Source organism: Aythya fuligula, chromosome 2, assembly GCF_009819795.1.
Source record: "Aythya fuligula isolate bAytFul2 chromosome 2, bAytFul2.pri, whole genome shotgun sequence".
NCBI classification, from domain to species: domain Eukaryota; kingdom Metazoa; phylum Chordata; class Aves; order Anseriformes; family Anatidae; genus Aythya; species Aythya fuligula.
In genome coordinates this window covers 29,281,953-29,301,298 of record NC_045560.1, presented here as the reverse complement: position 1 = coordinate 29,301,298, position 19,346 = coordinate 29,281,953, and the positions used below count along the sequence as shown (strand labels likewise).

Here is a 19,346-nt window from a genome sequence, read left to right as displayed (position 1 = left end):
TCTTTACAAATACATGCTTTAGGAAAAACAAATTGTAATTTCAGCCCTGCAGCTTTCTAGGATAAGTTTATCATATTTGGTAACAAACCAGAAAGTTCTCTTAGGAGAAACTTACATGCTTTAGAGAACTGACAGAAACACAGGACTGAATTCAATACTCAGGCTGTGCCAGTGATGCCTTTTAAAAACTTGCTGGTCTGATAGAGCTGACCTGCTTCTTCCAGCGAAGAGGCTCAGGGTGTGTGCACAGAAGACGGAGGCTGCAGACACTAGGGTGCCTTGTCTCTGCCTCTGCTCCTGCCCTGGGACCTGCTGCAGGGACACCTGCTCTGCAAGGGGCCACCAATGCCAGCACCTCCTGGAGGCAGCCCTCGCCCAATGTTTCCCCTTGCAGAGGTTCAGCAGGTGGCAGGATGCAGCGTTTTGGTGTGCAGGGCTCGGAGACTCACCAGACACCAGCAGCTACATGTTCCAGGTAGGTCTACACATCCTAAAGAAAGTGAGATGCATTTCTGTGGTCTGCTGTACACCCGTGCATGTGTGAAATGCTTTGGTGTCTGCAGGGGCTGGGGGCCTAGAAATAAAAATAACAAAAAAATTTACAAAATCTTAAACATCGGGCCACTTCTCTGTCCTCCGCTAGAGGTTTCCAAAGAGGTGCATTTCCCATCAAGCCTTGAAGCACCACGTGCTTGAAACCACCAGCTACTTGCTGTAACACACCTTGCATTAATGGTGTCCAACGCAGGAGTTTGTGGTTATTAAAGCACAGTTACCAAACACCTTTGGTGGTTTAAGGAAAGGACCGCAGGATTCATATCGAGCAACCTGAAACCGTCTCTTTCCTAGCACTTTACCACACGTTAGGGAAGTACAGGTAGCACCCCGCCGGGTACTTCCAGCAGCCCCTGAGGGGCAGCCCTCACCCTCATCACCTTCACGGCGGGGCCGGGGCCGGGGGCGGTCTGAGGGCCGGCCCCGCCGCGGCCCCCTCGGGAGGGGCGGCATTAAAGCATTAAGGGGATGGGCGCCAAGAGCCGACACAAGCACGGCGGCTGCGGAGCGGAGCGGGGCCGGGCCATGGCGGGGGGCGGCCTCTGGCTGTGCGCGGCCGTGCTGGGCTGCCTGGCCGCTGCCACCGCCCGCCGCCCAGGTGAGCGGGGCCGGGGGGGCATGGCCGCCATCAGGGCAGCAGGGAGGTGCTGGGGGGCGGCGTGGCAGCGCCCCCGGCAGGGAAATGGTGTTCCCGGTCTGTGTTGTTTAATATTTCTGGGAGAAAAGCCCACTTAAGGAACAGATGCAACAGCGTTCTGTACGGGAAACTACTCGAAAACAGTCTGTAAGCATATGCTTACGTGTATTTTTTTTTTTTTTTTAATACCTTTTCAAAGCATCTCCTCGTAAGTGAATGCGAGTGGTGGAAAGTGTTTTAACGCCTGTTCAAGTAGTGCTTCTTGTAAGGATGTATTAATGTGTGCATGCTGGTTGTACTTGCTTTGTTGCTTATTGTAGAGCATTCATCTTCCTGTTTCTCCACCTTGCAACATTGTAACTGCTACAACATTTATAATTGTGGGTTTTATGCGTCTCATGCAAGCAAAGGGTATATTTTGGGTGAATAGTTACATCTATTTTTATATTTCACTTTAAAAAGTGTTTCCCTAAATAATAATCTTAGGATAACTTCTTTCAAAAAGTCACCTTCTTTCTATTTTGGTGTTTTGTTGGAGTTTAAATCCACAAATCCATCTGAGCTCTCCTCTCTTAGAAGCAGTCCTACCTCCAATTAGTGCTGTGGGATGCTGATACGCAGTGTCCTTTGCAGTCAGTCGAAGTAATAATAAGGACATAGGATGAGATTGGCATGGACTATGTTCATGTTGGTTCACTTACAGTCACTGGTCAGATCTTGGCACATGGAGAGCAGGAGATATAAACTGCTGGGCTATCCACACCCGAGTAGCTGCGCTGCCAGTCAGTGCCTGGACCACTGCTCCCTGGGGACCATTCCCCTTCGTTGGCCTGTGCCCAGCACTTCCTGACAGCTCCTTAGCCTGGACCCTGCCCAAGAGCAGGTGGAAAACATGTATCAGCCCTTCCCTGCAGATGTGAAGGGGGAATTCAAATGTCTTTCCTTTCTAAAACTCTTTTTTCCATTTGAGCACCATGGAGGTGGTCAATGGGAAGCTGTTTAACATCTCTTTGTGGAAAATGGGCTCCCATTATTTTCAAGAACCTTTTGTTACCTTGTTCGTGTTCAGGGTACCTGTTACCTGACCCCGTCACTGTACAAACCCCAGTGTGTTGGCAGCAAGTCTAAGAGTGCAGTTCTCTGACACTCAGCGTAATGATCTGCCTAAAATAGTTTAATATTTTTGACTGGATGGAGCTTAAGTAGCCATGCCTCTCAGAAGAAAATCCTCCAGAAACGATTGCCATTGTCACTTTGGAAATTTCATTCTGTGTCTTCCAAAAAGGCCTAATCCATATCTTTTATTTTATTTTCAGTTTTTGCATTTTAATCTGTTCAGATAGAGAATGGAAAGATAGAGATAAGAAAAATCTGCCCAATATAGAAAGCAACCAGGAAAACAGCTCTCAGAATAACCTGACATAACAAATAGATACTATGAAGTATGGGAGCAAATGGAGCAGAGATGCATTAACCAATATGATTTATTAATCCTGAGCTGAGCTATTTGTACTGCTTAAGCAAGTTTTTGTTGTATAAGCTCAGGACTGGATTTAATAATGAGGCCTCAGTCTTTTAATTGAGAGCAGTAGTCTTGATCAAGCAGAGCGCTTCCTATTGCTTATCTCTAGCACAATGCCATCCTTGTGTTTAAGATGTTGCAAAAGTTAAATTATTTTCTGGATTAGGGTCACATTTCTCAGTATCTGACAGGACCTGGGAGGGATCCAAGCAAAGCTCACTGTATTAATCCTGACTATAGTCAGGAAACAGTAAATAGGGGATCACATTCTTCCTGAAAGGCAGAGACCTCTGTTAATGAGCAGCAGAGAGCTATGAGACAGCATATAGGGTGTTTGTGTGGGGCATTATTTTCAGTTGTTTTGTAGAGTGGGTGAGGAAACAGAAAAGAAATCAAGCAGGGTTAGACAACATGAGATTTCTAAGGAATAGCTCTGGAGATACTAGCATACTTTGAGAAAGGAAGAGAGAATATATGAAGAGCTGGGTGGCATTTTAAAGTGATGTGCATAATAATAAGAAACATATAATTTGATCTTTAGTAGGATTTATAACCCTATTACAAGTGAGTACAGTCAGCTGTTCTAGAGATCTATCAAACGATGATCTAATTAAACTGTAGAGGAAAAAAAAATAAAGACTTTTCTCATGTCTAGCTTGATTTATTAATGGGAAACGTAATGGATATTAATTGTTTCAGGAGTGTTACGATTACAGGAAAGAAAACTAATGAGGGTGCTATAAGAAATGTAGAATTCCAATAAAAAATAGAAGACAGGAAGAAACTTTCACCATGGCTCATAAACTACTTGTGCTGAAGCTTGCTTGGGAAACATTTCAGTAACACACACGACTGACCTTTGATTCTTCAAGGGCTTTTCTTCAAATTCCATCGAGGGATAAGTTCTCTATAAGGTCAACTTGTATGGACATGAATAGCCTACAGGCTACGACAGCCGACTCAGAAGCACAGTGGTGGCACAGTCAATCACATTGACTTCCATCTGCCCTTAGAGGATAGAAGATAAAGCTATTGTTACCTGGTTGGGTAGCCTAAAGCTATATCAGATTAAATCTTTAGTCTTTGAAACCAGGAAACTAGGAAAATAGGATTCTCACCCTGTGCTTGAAAGAGAAAAGGTCTGTTGTTTCACTAGTGCATCTTCTCCATTTAAAGGGTGGGAATTCACTGATTTGGGAACTGTCTTATAATTCTGGTTATCCAAACAATGATTTGAAAGACTATGCTAGATACTATTTGAACCAAAAATGTTTTTGTAATCCGTGACACAATTAGATCAAGCAAAATAAGGGACATATATAAAAACCAACCAAACAAAACAAACAATCTGTTTTGAGAACTGAGAGATCAGACTAATAATACTCAAAATATAATATTATGGAGCTTTGCTTACAGCTGTATTTTTTAATTCATTGTAGAGGCAAGAATTGTGATCAACTTTATCATCTAGTATAGCTTGAAATTCCTTTCACAGTCAGCATCAGATGTATCCACTTTTAAAAGGAAGAGTCTGCATTTTTAAAACTGATGCTAATACTCTTTCAGATTTCGAATCCTAATTTTACCTAGCAGTAATTCTGAGATTATTTTGAGGCCATAAGGTCATTTAAATGTCACAAAATATGTTTGTATTTATTACAGTTGAGCATGCCAGCTATGCAAATTGAATGTGTAATAAAGTATGGAAACGGATAGGTACTTATAGTATAATCCACATTTATACATTCAAACTATGTGCAACTACTGCATCCATTTGAGGGAATTCTTCACTTCATACACAGAGCCCCTGTAAAGTGGTAGCTTATAAGCGAAGATGGACCTTTGGATAATCCTTTTTCCTCCTGAAGTAAGAGTTTGTTCCTCTTATGTATCAAACACCTCATTTTTCTTCAGGTTATTAGGTTTTGTAAACATCAGTGACAAGTCAAAATCCAGAGAGAAAGCCTAAACACTGTTTAAATTATAAAAGCTTTCCACCTTTTTAACATCTGGAGTAAATACTTAGCATACATATTAATCTGCATTTATTGCCCATTTAAATAGAGGAATGTTACCACGTGATGAATTTTATTAAATTTTAGAGTGCTAACATAGCTATTTGTTGTTGTTGTTTCTACTAAGATTTCAATATGTTTCTCAGTAAAAGTGATCTCGTACCATTCTGCGCTATCTCCATATTTTCCAGTTAAAAATACTTGAAATCTTTTTAACGCATTTGTTTGACATTTCATCTCAATGCTCTTTCCCCGCAGTTCTTGAATGCCATCCTGGTGGACATCAGATCCTGCAGAGCCCTTACCGAAGTGTCGATTTTGACTCATCCTACATTCAGCAGTCAGCTATTCAGGATTTAATCTGTGACCATTCCCTAACACCAGGCTGGTATCGCTTTATGATTTTTGATAAGCCTGCTGAGATGCCGACCAAGTGTGTGGAGGTATTGTTACATCTCATTTGTTTAAGAAAAATATACATATCTTTGTTTATGAAAAATATACATATTTTTCATAAGAATTTTTCAGTAAGATAGATATAAAAAGTGACACAGTTATGGAGACTGATGTGAAAGAATGTAAAGCACCTTTTTTTGTAAGTGTGTGGCATATTAAAGTATGTTAACTGAACAATAAAGTCTTATGTGTTGAAAAATTTTACACTGAATGGGCTATGGCAGAGGATGATAAATCGCTTCTAGCACGTTCAAAAAATGTCATTGACAGTCACTGCTACAAGTGATTTTTGCAGTGCTAGCATAGCAGGGGTATCATGTTGTCATGTTGTAAAGCTGCAGCTGTGTGATGGTCAGTCTTTTCCTAAAGCTATGTGCAAGTAGTATGAAGACTTGCAGCCACATAATCCCAGTAATTGTGGAGCTTTTAAAAAATGATCATGTCGGAGAGAAGAGATTACTCCTAAAATAAATTGAACTAACAGAACTAACTGCAGATTAATTCCCTTATAATCTGCAGGTCCACTGAGACTCAAGAACAACACTAGAGTATTTAACACTTTAGACTTGTGGTGCTTGATTTTGAAGCTATTTCAACATCTTTGTAATAGCTACATTTGAAGGAGATATCTTTGTAGCTTCCTATTTGAAAATATTTCATTATTTAAAAAAAAAAAAGTCATTAAGTGTCATTAGAATATTTTACCTGTAATCTTGTGATTTTCATTCTGAGTTGAAATTGCCTGGGTTCAGTTGCTTTAACAATAAAATAAAACCCTTATAAAAGGAAAGCAAAACAGTTAAATAAATAAATAAATACAAATATTAAATTGAGTTTGTAACACCTTGTCTTTTATTTATTTATATATTTTTTTTAATCTTTAGAGCATTACAAAGCCACTGAAATACTTCTAATGTGCAGCTGACTCAAGGATTTAGAGTGTTGTGTTGCAGAGGCTATTGTTATCTATGCTGTTATACTGCAAGAAGCTTAAGCGAAGTCTGTTACCTGAAGGAAAGACCTCATTATCAGTTAGATTTAATAGAAACAAATTATCTGAATAGTTTTATTTCCTCAAAATGGACACATCTACAAAAGAACCAATATGATAAACCAGGGGAAAAAAAAACTGTTTTTCAGAACACAGGTTCATAGAATCACAGGATGGTTTGACATGGAAGAGATCTTAAGATCACCTGCTTCCAACTCCCCTGCCATGGGCAGGGACACCTCTCACTAGATCAGGTTGCCCAAAGGCTCATCCAACCTGGCCTTGGATTAAACCATCAGGATACCTACTCAGATAATCTAGAAGAGTATTAAAAATCTGACCCAAACTCTCAGTGCTTAGTAAATGTATAGTAAAAATAGGTTACCATCCAAATACAGAAGAGACCAGGTAATTACTGTTGGCAAGAGATTGATCTGAATCTTATTCAGCAAATGAAATTTATGCTCTGACAACTGCCTCTTTGCATGTGTCAACAAAACCAAGACAATTATTTTGAAGCAGTGAAGTCAAAACATTAAAACTGAACTAAAATGAATATCTTCTTTGGGAAGTTTCCTCCTTTCCTTCCGTTTAGGAGAAGTTTTATTACAGCTATACTTAATACTTGTCAAAGATTCAGGCTGTGTTAAACAATCCATCCCATTTGTGTCTACTTCTCATAGATTGTGTCTGTCTGATGGATTGATGACGCTCGATCTGATGGCTCAGACACTATAAAGAAAAATGTACTTTTGAGATGAGTTTTGTGTACAACGAGCCTGCGATAGTCTTTAGACTTTAGACTAAGAGGTATTAAGATGATCTGAGACCTTGTTTCACTATCAGGTCAAAGAGTGTTTGAGGCATTGTAAGAAGAAAAAGAGGTTCTCAGAATCTTAAAAGTTCAAATTTATAGTTATCTTGTAAATATTTTGCAAATCCTGGCTTTTACATACTTTAGGAACTTTCACAGAAAATTCTGAGTTTATTTTGGTTTACTGGTTAGCTGAGAAAAATCTGTAAGCTTTTGTGAGGAAAAATAACATACTTACTTCCACAGTCCTTCTGTGTTTCTCCTGTGCTTGCTTTCTGCATCACAAGACAGGCTGTGAACTTGAACACATTCTGGTAACCTGTGAACCAGATTCCCTCATCTCCTTTCATCAGGATTAATTTTCTGTATTCCATTGTTAAACTCCAATGTCTGCTAGATCAGACTTAGATTTTGGTTATTATGAGGGATGTTACTGTGGTGACCTGCATGGCAGCTTCCCTGACCTGAAGACCTCATATAGCCAAAGTGGTGGCAGGAGGACGGGGGCTATTCCACAGCACAGCTCTCCTCACACCTTGGCATAAAGCAAGACTTTAGTTTGGAAGAAAGGAAGCAACAACTCTTACATCACCTGCTGCATCAGCATCTGAACCACAGACCTTGTAACATCCACTGCTTCATAAGCACCAAAGGATTTATGGTTTCTACAAAATCACTGTTGTTGGTGCAGGGGTGCTACAAGCATGTTCACTTCTAGAGGTAGGGAACTGAAAGACAGACAATGCTTAATAGGTGTCTTGTAGCTAGGGTGCAAGCGAGTAACCTTGCATCATCTGATGATTAGATGAAATCTAGAAGTTCAGTTGAGACTTGAGTCCATACCAAATGGCAGTAAAGTGCTTTAATACCCTTAATTGATAGTCAGTGCAGGTATGTTCTACCCTTTGTGTTCCAATAGCCTTCACACAGTCGGTTGCTGTAGGTTAACTCGTTGTGCCATAACACAACTGGTAGCTCTTTGGGGCAGAAAGCTAATGTGTGGTGGCTCCTGCTTCAGGGACTAAATTTTATCCTGTCTTTAGAAAGCCAAATTCATGAGACCCAAATAAGGACTTAAGTCTCTTTTGTGTGTATTTGTATTCAACTTTGAAGGGGAAAAAGCAAACCCTCAATTACATTATCTGAATTTTGCTAAAAGCTCAAGCAGGAAATTGAATACATACCTCCTTAAACCCCAGCAACAATTTGTTACAGCATTAACCATCTTCTGGTGTTTTTTTTCTGGTGCTTCAGATGAATCACTGTGGTACTCAAGCCCCTGTCTGGTTATCTCTGAGGGAGTCAGAATCCATGCCCCAACCTGGTGAGATCAAGCAGCTAACAGCCTGTGCGACATGGCAGTTCTTCTTCAGCACTTCAAGAGACTGCTGTCTTTTTCAAATCCCTGTCAGTGTGAGGAACTGCGGAGACTTCTTTGTTTACCTGCTGCAGCCCACTCAAGGATGCATGGGGTATTGTGCAGAAGGTGAGAAAGTACACGCTGTAACTCAATTAAGAGTATATGTTTATTAATGTGTTTTACAAGTTTTCTCACGTTCTGAACAGCGGTGTTCTTCACTTCAGCATTTCTTTCACATTAACCTTCTTAAAAATAATGTATCTTCAGTAGCTGTTCTCTGGTGTTTGATTATTTTATTGATTATTGATTAGTTATTCAAAAATAGCTGAAAATAACAAAATAAAAACAGTAACTGATGTTTCAGTGAAAACATGGTATTTTATAAGCTATTTTGCTGAGCATGTCTGGCAATAGTTATACAGATATTTTCTACATTCTTAGTTTTGATGCGATAGAAAATGATTTGTTATAGCCAAGTGCAATCACACCACCCCTTTTTAATTTTCATTTGGCAATCAAGAGTTGTACAAAGCCCCAAATCTTAGGAATTTATTTTTTCCATTTAGTCAGGTGGGGTTATAAGACACATCCAGAAGTCAAAATTCAGAGTACCTGTGTTGGCACTGATACTGTATGAATCACCGTTACTGAATGTCTACAGAGCCATGTATAAAAGTAAATGTTGTTTAAGAACTTGATGAAAATATATTTATGTCAATTATTGTTTGTTTTAATTAGGCATATCCTTCTTGCTCTAATTCTTTTATCTTATTTTTGGAGAGTACATTCATTGTTGCCAGAAGAAAGTTCAACACAGAAATACTCTACTGATACACACTTCTTAGTATGGTGAGAAAGAATTGAAGTGAGTCCTTCTGCAATGCCTTGTGATGTTCTGAACCCTTGTGCTGCAGAACAGTGTTGTTCACAATCTGAAACTTGAATATTTCATTATTCCTTCTGGATACTTTTGATAACTTAAGGAAAGTATTGCTAAACTCACAGTTATGGATATTGATAAATAGTGACAAGCCATTGTGGTAGGAGATTTTTATTAGTTCTGTAAAACACTTTTGATGAAAATACTTGCAATACTTTTATGCATGAAATAATGTATTGCTCTAAGTCATATTCTGTGTCACTGACTGCTTGCAAAAGCTTAGTAGCGACACTGCTGGTAGTTTTTACTGTGCTTTATTGGCCCATCATTATCCCTTTAGGACCAATTGTTAAGTCATTCTCTAAGAGTTTATTGACAGAAAAAAATGCCAGCAATGGAACTGAATGTCAGAATGCAAGTGACTGAAAAAACAAAGAACGCCTGCACAATATGACTTTGTATTTGCCTTGGATGATGGGTTCATGAAGAGGAAAGAGGATATAAAAACTATAGGCAGCTGGCTAGCAAATTTCTACTGCTTCAAAGCAGAGAAGAAACATAACTCTGGGTTGACTCTGGTGAATACTCCAAGTCCAAAACACATTTTGAGTTTAAAAGCCCTTTGCTAAAGTGACGTTTTTTGCATGCTAAGTGTTCTGTATTTTTGTGCTGCTTTTTGTATGTAGGCTACCATATGTACTGCATTTTTCCTTTAATGCTTGATAGCTGTAAATGCTTGATAGCTGTAAATGCTTGATGCAGATTTTCAAGCAGTTACTCCTGTACATGCTGAGGAATACAAATGTATTGCTGAAGCACGGAACACCAAAATCTGATTTTCATTCTTTCTAACGAATGAGTTTTTCAGTTTTGCTGCTGCCCTTTCAACTTTGAACAAATAACCTCTTCCTACTCCTGCTAAAATACTGCTATTTACATGTTTAATCAATTTACATGTTTAATACTGCTATTTACATGTTTAATCAAAATGCTGCTATTTACATGTTTAATTTACATGTTTAATCAACCTTGATTAAAATAAACTACCTCTGTAGTTTATTTTGTTGTTGTTGTGTTTGTTTTTAATGACCATCAAAGCTAACAATAGCAGTGCATGAATATGTTTTTTGTGGCCCATGTAGGAAGATACATATTTTTTTACAAAGCAAGTCTGCGCTCAATTTGGCTGTCATAGGTTACCACTAATAAATAAGCATCCAGATGGGGACTTTGGGAGACAAAATAGGTATTATAGAGAATAATTTAATTCCTTATTTATTTATTGATTATTAGCAACATCTCCAGGTATTTGCTGGGTACATCTGTATAAAAAGATGTGAAAGTGCTAAAATGTTCTGTACCCTTGCTCCTAGATGCAGCCATGCAACTTGTGGTCTCTGGCTTAGGGTTTTGTACTGACCACTACCGTAATTGTGTATGAATCCAGTTTAAAGATTTATTGTCTTTTGGGAAGTTACACATCAGTTAGTGTCCTGTGATATTTGTTTTGTTGTTGTCATTGTTGTTGTTGATTTAACCTGGGGCAATAATTTCTAAGCTTTGGTATAGGAATATTCTGTACATATGTCGATATCTGATTTAGGAAGAATTTATAGATGTTGCAGATGCAAAGCCACAGACCTGTGATGCTGAGGGAATGAAAATTCAAGGCTTCTATAGCAGTATTTTCTTTTTTTTTTTTTTTTTTTTTTTGAGACTTTCTTTGCATCCAGGATGCAATAAAACTTTCTAAACACTTTCTAAATATACACTTTCTAAAATATACACTTTCTTAAATAAAAAAGGTGTTCATTTATCAATGGTATTGCTTGGTCTGATGCAAAATGACAAGTTAGGATGTAACTTCAGAACTGCAATTGCAAAAGCAGCTTCTCAACATAGTGTTCAGAGTAAGTACTGTAATATTAAAAAGTAGTTTTAATAATGCTAATTTATTGATTACTTTGATTGGCAGATTCATGTTATATGTAACTCCCAAGGAATCATACTGTTGCTTATTCTTTTCCTTTTTTACATAGCCCGTTCTATTTTTTTTTTCTTCATAAGTAGGCAAATTCCTTTGGATGTTGCTATCTCCTGTCTGGTAAAATTATTCATAGCATTTAATTCACTCAGTTTTTTTCTTCTTCAGCACCTTTGTATGGTATAGAATATAACCAGTTTTTCTCATTTTAATAACTAATGAAAGCAAAACACATACTTTCTCTGGTTTCCTAAACAATTACGTGAGATCTCCACATGTGAAAAAAGGTAAATATTATTAGTGTATTAATTGATAAAGTATATGCCAATCTTGTTTCATCTAATATCATTTTTGCACAGAATAAAAAGCATAAACCATACTTTTGTTTAACTAGGTAAGCTGGCTCCTTCATCATCTCCATCTGTGTCACCACCACTACCAGACATTCCTGAGGTTGTAGCAGAGTTGATCAAAGGCAGCATTTACCTAAGGTGTACCTTTGACGTTCCTTTTGCAAACAGCTCGGTTGGATTCATTGTGACTTGGTCAAGACTTTCTCCTGAAGGTATCAAAGAAGAACTGAAACGTGAGACAGCAGTTCATACGTTCTCACTTCTAGAGCTAGATGGGATAAACATCAGACTTGGAGACAGAGTATGTTAAAAATGATTATAATCTCTTTTTATTTTTGTAAATGTGTTATTTCTCCACTGCAGCTGTTTTGTCTAAAGGTTTATGATTTCATAAATGATCAGCAAATATTAACAGTTGTTAGGGATGGAGTCCTAGCATCTTTCTGTATTTTTTTTCTTGGCAGAAATATACTGCCTCTAGTTCTTGTTTACATCAACAGTGTCCATATGAATGTGGAAATGTCACAGAATATATCAATAATTATCAGTGCCATTATCATTTTGAGACTGTGTCAGTACAGTATACTGTGCCGTCAGTAGATAAATGTTTATTCAAGTTGAATCTTCTTTACCTTTACTACAATTTTGTTTGATACAGTAAATTAAGAATATTTTGATGTTACTATCTAATTGAGAAGCTATGTGAGGTAGCGGTTTTGAGAAGCTGTGCTATTTATTCAGCAGATAGATTTATTTTTTTCAGAATCAATAATGAGCTGCTGCTTGATGATTTTGTCTCTGGTATCAGATTAAATAGTATAATTCTCAAAAGCAGTGTGAGTAATTAGACAGTACATGTGAGAAAGTAACTTCAGTCATAGCAGAATGAAGATCTAGGTTTATATGGTAACTTTTGAGAAGCTTAAGCATTGGAAAGTCCATAGACTTTCTACCTGCATATACCAAAACAGAGGTTAAGCTTTCTTAGCCAAAATAAAAAACATAAGAAAGTTTTGTGTTTGTGTGTGTGTTTGTGTACATATACTAACACCCAATTGAAGTCTGTTTTCCCAAGCTATTTTATGTTGATAGTGCAGTGGGGTTCAAGCCAAAAGCAGGCTGCTTGAATGGTTTACAGGCAATAGTAATTGCTAATCCTCAAAAATCCTTCAGAGAATTTGTGAATAGTTGCCTGATGGTGTTAGCTCAGTGACAGTCAAAAGAAAAGGCACAGTTATCAACTATCTGCTGCTGTGATGAATCTTTGCTTTTCTCAAGATCTCAAATATTGCATGCATGGTCATCACATCTCAAAAAAAAGCATACAGCAAAACAAACTACCACCAACAAAAAAACAGCATATAGAAAGCATGGAACTGGTTCAGTGGAGGGAAATCACAGCAAACTTTCTCATCTTAAAAAAGATAATCCTGGCCCATAACACCAGGAAAAAAAACTGTACTGAGAAGAGAGAAAGAGAGGATGATTGTTTTGCATAATATATGATCTAGTGAGTACTCAACAAAATTAAAAGGCAACAAACATAATTCTGACAAAAAGAAATAAATAACGTTTAAGAAAGTATAGATTGCATTTCCACAAGGTGTTGTGGAGTGCAGAAATGCTCCAGAAGGGATTAGTTAAATACATGGAGATTTAGGTGCTTATTAAACATGGTGGTTTGTATGCAGCCTTTAGTTCAAGAAGTGTCTGAGTCATGAGTGGAGTATGCCAGGAACAGATCTTAGAATATTCAATCTAATCCAATCAATTAAGCAGCACCACTGGCAACTGGTAACTTCTGATGCAAACAGAAGAGCAGGTTTGATGAGCTCATCAAACTGAGGTATTATGGCTGGGTTATGTATTCACGTGACCACTTCATACAAAAAATGTATTCTACTATGTTGATTTTGTTCTACAGGTCTACTGTAGCAGTTCTGCTTTTTTCGTTGAGAAGCCAGGCATACAAAGTTCTCCAGTTGAGAGCAAGGAATTTTTTGCTGGCATTAAGGTAATTTGAAAAGAAAAGAGCGTTTTACTTTATTGTAGTGGGAGTCTTTCTGCGTATGAATGCAGCAGATATGTAACTACTTGGTCTTTTTCTGTGGGTACCCTAGAACATTTACATGGGTAGATAGTTTGAACATTTATGCAATTACTGTGTGTTCCAGTCTGATAAGACCATGTAGAATGCTGAACAAAAGCAAGTAAAGCACAATAGCCACAGCAGACAGTGAGTCCTCTGACTAGAAGGTACTCACAATTTATTAATTGTTAATGAATAAAACACGTTATTGGCTGTAGTGAACTGAGTCAATGATGTTTCTGTATTCCCCATATAATCAAAATGCAGGAAGACTGAATGAAGAACTTGTGCAAGCTATAACAACCCACTGAAAGCCTTGACCTCTAGCAACTAGAGTAAATTCTGCTGCTTCCTCTGTATTTGTAAACTAAGGAGGGCCATGAATCAGACTTGAGCCCTGGCATATTTTGGCCATTATGTTTAGCTACTTTTACCCTCTCTGGCTTGATTTTGGCCTATGCCAAGTGGTTGTCCCAGAGCATGGCTGACATAAGGCCTGTTCACAGCTGTCTGTGGGGAAGAAGACTTTGGGTTTAGAGAGAAAAACTGGAAAAAGTTTAATTATGTAGATATGGGCTGTTTGATGCCACCTGATAAGTGGCCAGAGAACAGGTCCAAAAGGAAACTTTAATTTGTACTGTAGATTTATGTACTAGTTTGCTGGCCAGGAGTTGGGACCCTGATCCCACAAGGACAGGCTGCACACAAGTACATATTGGGAGTCATCCTGTTGATTTGAGTGAGGATTTGCCTGCCATAAAGAATTTACCTTTCTGCAGGATCAGGGCCAGATTAATTTCATGTAAGTGCAAGTAAGTAGCACATGCTATAAAATCTGAATGCATTTCCTTTTTATGTGAGGGCTGTATGTAATTTTTTTCCCAGATAAGACAGTAAATTACTTGTATACTGACTTCCAGAAGTTATCCAGAGAATGCATTTTAATAGTGTTAGTGTGCTTTGCTAATCCCTTGCCTATTTAGCTAGCTTTACTTTATCCTTACCCCTTATTCTCACACTTTCCAGACTCTTGTTACAGTGTCCTCATCTTCTTCCCAGTATGCCACTGCTCTTCAGACTGTCTAGATAACCCTGATCAAGTAGGGTGGGCCATGCACTGTGTCTTTAGTTTTTTGTATTTATTTCTACCTGGTCAGTAGCAGTGCTGTAGTTCAGAAAGGATGTTTGCATTTTAAGTATACTTTCTTCTGTGCTAGATACATCCAGAAACATATGATATATCAGAAGATGGCAAGGAATACAGGCTGGCAATAGAAAGTAGAATTCCTATTCCTTGCCCTGAATTTAACCAGCTTGAAAGTGATTGTAAAATATCACTAACATTGAGTACTGTTGATGAAGGTAAGTAAGTATTATCCTGCTTTTTAATGTGTTGCATTTTGTATGTTTGTTGTGTTTTTCCAAATATTCCTTCTGGTCTGCTTCTTGGCAGAAGCAGATACATTGTAAAATACTGTGAAATACTTCCTAAAATATTAAAATGTTCACAGACTGTATATTCTATTGTTGAAAGTATGGAAGAATGTGGCCGTAATCCATTAATAGAAGGAGAAATAGATTTGGCAACTCTGGCTATCAGAGCCGCATTGATTTGAATAGACAGAGTACCATAATGCTTACAAAATTTATTATTTAGTTCATTTTTGACCTGTTTTGGAAGTATTGTATATACAGTCATGAAGTCCTCAGTTTTTACAATTATTATCTTTTTCTGTAGTACTTTGTCAAGCCCAAGTCCCACACAAGGTGCACTTGTGAGCCAAGAACCTCACAAGGAGTCTTGCTTATACAGACAGCCATTTTTGTCACATCAGCAAGACTTCTGTGGTTTTAATTTGGCTATCACTGTGGAAAGTTAAAGCCATTTTCTTGGGTGTGTGCATGAAGGTGTAGAGAGATAGGTATGCATGACCAAACCCAAGGAAAATGCATAGTTATTTTAATTTATGAACACAAAAATCTTTGCTATTTGCAAATAAATCAGCATTTATGTTAACAGTAATATAAAAATGTGACCTCTTTAGAGGAAAGATCACTAATGATGTGTTTTCATTAAAACAGGTAAAGAGCAGTTAGGTTTAAACTTGGCTCTTTCTTCTTGTCATGTGGATCTTCTCCAGAAACCCTGCAATAATGGAATCTGTAGTCAAGCTATAATTTATTTCACTGCTGTGACAGACTTTATGCAGGATGGAGACAGAATTACCAGAATTGCTGTTGAACCTATATCCAGTGAGAATTTTCTGTGGAATGGCTATGTTCCAGAAAGCATACAGGTTGAAAATCTTCATGTTAAGCTCTGTAAAACCAACAGGCCAGAAATATAATGTAAATAAGGTTTCTATTTCAATTGTGACATGCTGATCACACCAAGATTTCTAAGCGGTCAATTTTCTCTTGGTTTATTTTTATTCAAATGCTGCATTTTCATTTGGATTAATTTTTTATATATTTGAATATTAATATAATCACTTAGCTTGGTTAAAAAGTATAATATAACCTATTTATTACAAAGTTACTTGTCTCATGATAGTAATTTATGTGCCTGAGTCTGTTTATGTCTTAACCTGACATGACTTAACTATGTACTTCTTTGTTTTGAAGATTACAGTGAAGGATCTACCAACTGCCTACTGTTACTCATTTACTGACCCTCATATAATTACATTTGATGGAAGGTAATCACTGGATAGTTGCTCTTAATTTCAAGATTTCTTTTTTTGTGTTCTGTTTTAATCTATGCTGATGATGCAAACTGTAGTTTTCTGTAATTGTGCTGTGTGTTTTACACTCTTTCTTGGACATTAATGATAAACGTGCTTCAGTTAGTTAAAGCTTGCTAGTATGTTTGTAATATTTATATTTCAAAATATAAGATTTAGGTTGTGCCAAAAAGGGGAAGCAAGTGAACTATTTCCCTTTTCAGAGGAGTATGCCATGAGAGGAATGGTGGCTGTACAGTCTGAATATGAAAGATGGAAATATCATTAAGTATGAACAATGATAAAATTAGGCAAAACCGTTCTAATGCAAAAGTGTTCTCAGTCTGCAGCATAGTTTCCATATTTACGGTGTAAGTATCCGAATTCCTGTAAGGATCAAGTTGCTAGAAGCTATCTACTGTCTGTATAACATAGTGCTAGGTTCATTAATGGCAATGACAGCAATTTATTCACTGCTGTCACTTGCACATCACTAAACCTTCTTTCCAAAGTGAAGACAGCTTCCTTAGCCACAGCTGGCATGGTTTTGGTATGCTTCTGTCTTTCTAAGTGTTTCAAATGCATGGAAGGAATCAAAACAACTACAGCTTCCATCTGAGGGACTTGTGTATTCCCTGCTCAACAGAGGCATGTCTTCAAGTGACAGGGTGAGAAGAAGACGTATTGCCTCCAAATAAGGGTGTTCAGCCCATAGCATGGTTCTTCTTGTGAATTTGATAAAAGAGTGGAAAAGACAGGTTGTAATGGCTGCTCTGATAGCACTGTGACTCGTACTAATAATAAAGTCAGAGGAGTAATGCAGATTTGCAGCTCTTTCTTCAGTAGAAATTATAGGGATGCCTTCAGTGGGCATTTTAACATTCAGTGCATTGTGATCAAGCTTTCTTGTGAAGCGGTGATTTACTGTGATATGTTCTTGCTGGAAGCATGGGGCTTCGGGGAAGGAACTTTATTTTTAATGATAAACAGTGTTGCTAATTTATTTTACAAACTGGGGAAACAAATAGAAAGGGAGCTGTCCTTACTGAATCACAGGTAATCTCGTGCAGTCCCAGCAAGGTAGCCATCTGCAGTTTGTCTGCTGGGCCTTTAAACAGAAAGCAAATCACCATCCTGCAATTAACTATCAAATGCCATTTATAGCCAAGAGGCTGTTAGACTTGCTGCAAAAGTTTTTTTCTTTGTTGTTCCTTTCCTTTCTTATTTTTTTTCCTCCTTCTCACCACTGAATCATTAAATTGGCTATTCTAACCTTGCTTCAGGGAACAGATGGCTAACCCTAAGGGGAAAAAATGGAAGTGACTATTTATGGTTTTCATCTTAAATCATTTTCAAATCTTTGGGAATACGCATTCCCCATCTCCATCTTAATAAAGCAGACCTTTTAAAAAGTATGTGACTTTCTAAATCATTTTTTCAAGGGTACTTGTTCAATCTTCTGCACCTGCCCCCCACATGCACACAGTTAAGCTCTTGCTCTTTCTGTCTGGGTGCATTGCAACAGTAACACAAAGAGTGAGAAGCACCTATGATTCCCTTTTAAGGTATGCATAAGTACAATTAAAAAACATCAAAGTTGCTTTATGGTTACATTTCCATTTGCAAACATTGTCTACATATACTCCACTTGTGACCCTTCTCCCTTCTTTTTCTGCTGTAGAACAGGTTTGAAATTTTTGATTTAGAGCTTCACAGGAGATACAATGGTGTTTGTTCAGAACAAAGTTGTGCATTGTTTTGTGGGCTGAAATTTTTTTTTCTTTTTTTTTTTTTCCGATGCATGAAAATGAATTGTGGTATCAAAGCCCACCAAATACTATAAATCTGATATAAATCTGATTTAAGGTAAAGTTTCTGACACATGGTAATACTGTTTTATAACCAAAGTGACATCGCATGCTTTTCTTTTGATTCCAGACTCTATGACAATTTTAAAACAGGAACATTTGTTCTCTCTAAGAGCACGTCTCGAGATTTTGAAGTTCATGTTCGCCAGTGGGACTGTGGAAGTCTTCACTATCCAGCATCCTGTAACTGTGGCTTTGTAGCCAAAGAAGGGAGTGATATAATTGCATTTGACATGTGCAGTGGTCAGCTACATGAGTCACAGCCACACTTATCCATAATAAGTAGAGACACAACAGGAAGCCATGTCAGAATCACTGAATCTTACCTAGGAAGGAAAGTAACAGTAAGTAAATATTGCTTATGAAGGTAACAGTTACTTCAGCAATTATTTTTACCAGTTCACACCAACTTCAGAACTAAAACATTCTTTAGTTTCTGCAATTAAGCAATAGCATAATGTTTATTTTATGATCATAGTCCTTTAGCCAATGTTTTGCTTGTAAGTGATGGACATTGTCCTCAAAAATAAGGAAGTGTCAATGTGCACACCTTTCTGGAACAGTGTTGTCAGTCGCAATATATGGCCTTTGTGTGGACAGTGCAGTTTTCTGATCTAATATGCACTTATTTAGCAGTTCTAATTTTCTGAAATGGGATTTCTGTGTGCTGTTTGCTCACACCAGTATCATATGGGAAGATATTGTAGGCACAAAATGAAGTATGCCAGGTGATATCCACAGAATTAGAAGTGTAGGTGGTTTCTCTACAGAGTTTAGCCCTCAGATAAAACATCCATGTTTGCTTTTATAATTCCCTGTAGCTTTTCTTTTGTATAAAATTGCCATAGGACTCTACTGAGTTTGAAACAAAGCAGAATTTTAAAATGAAACACTGAATTGCTCTTAATCCTTCTGTTGGTCTGGAAAGCAAGCCATAAAAACAGATATGCCTTTTCAATGTAGATTTGGCTATTAGCATAAGAATACTTTAAATATTTCGCTGTTATCTGAAGACTTCAGATTTTAAATATTAAGATGTCATTAGACAATGGAGAAATAAAATTTCTTATGTTTTAGAGGTAAAAATACTGAGAAACAG

The 19,346-nt window shown here is 37.6% G+C and overlaps 1 protein-coding gene across 1 annotated transcript in view; it reads left to right on the top strand.

Annotated features, from left to right (window-relative positions):
• The first annotated feature begins 1,080 nt into the window (after window positions 1-1,080).
• Window positions 1,081-19,346, top strand: part of VWDE (von Willebrand factor D and EGF domains) — a 41,322-nt gene continuing 23,056 nt past the window's right edge. The window contains exons 1-10 of the mRNA XM_032180604.1: window positions 1,081-1,153; window positions 4,988-5,172; window positions 8,245-8,508; window positions 10,834-10,912; window positions 11,609-11,868; window positions 13,492-13,581; window positions 14,874-15,018; window positions 15,739-15,953; window positions 16,282-16,355; window positions 18,318-18,591. Of these exons, the coding sequence (XP_032036495.1) occupies window positions 1,081-1,153; window positions 4,988-5,172; window positions 8,245-8,508; window positions 10,834-10,912; window positions 11,609-11,868; window positions 13,492-13,581; window positions 14,874-15,018; window positions 15,739-15,953; window positions 16,282-16,355; window positions 18,318-18,591 (1,659 nt within the window). The remainder of the gene's footprint in view (window positions 1,154-4,987; window positions 5,173-8,244; window positions 8,509-10,833; window positions 10,913-11,608; window positions 11,869-13,491; window positions 13,582-14,873; window positions 15,019-15,738; window positions 15,954-16,281; window positions 16,356-18,317; window positions 18,592-19,346) is intronic.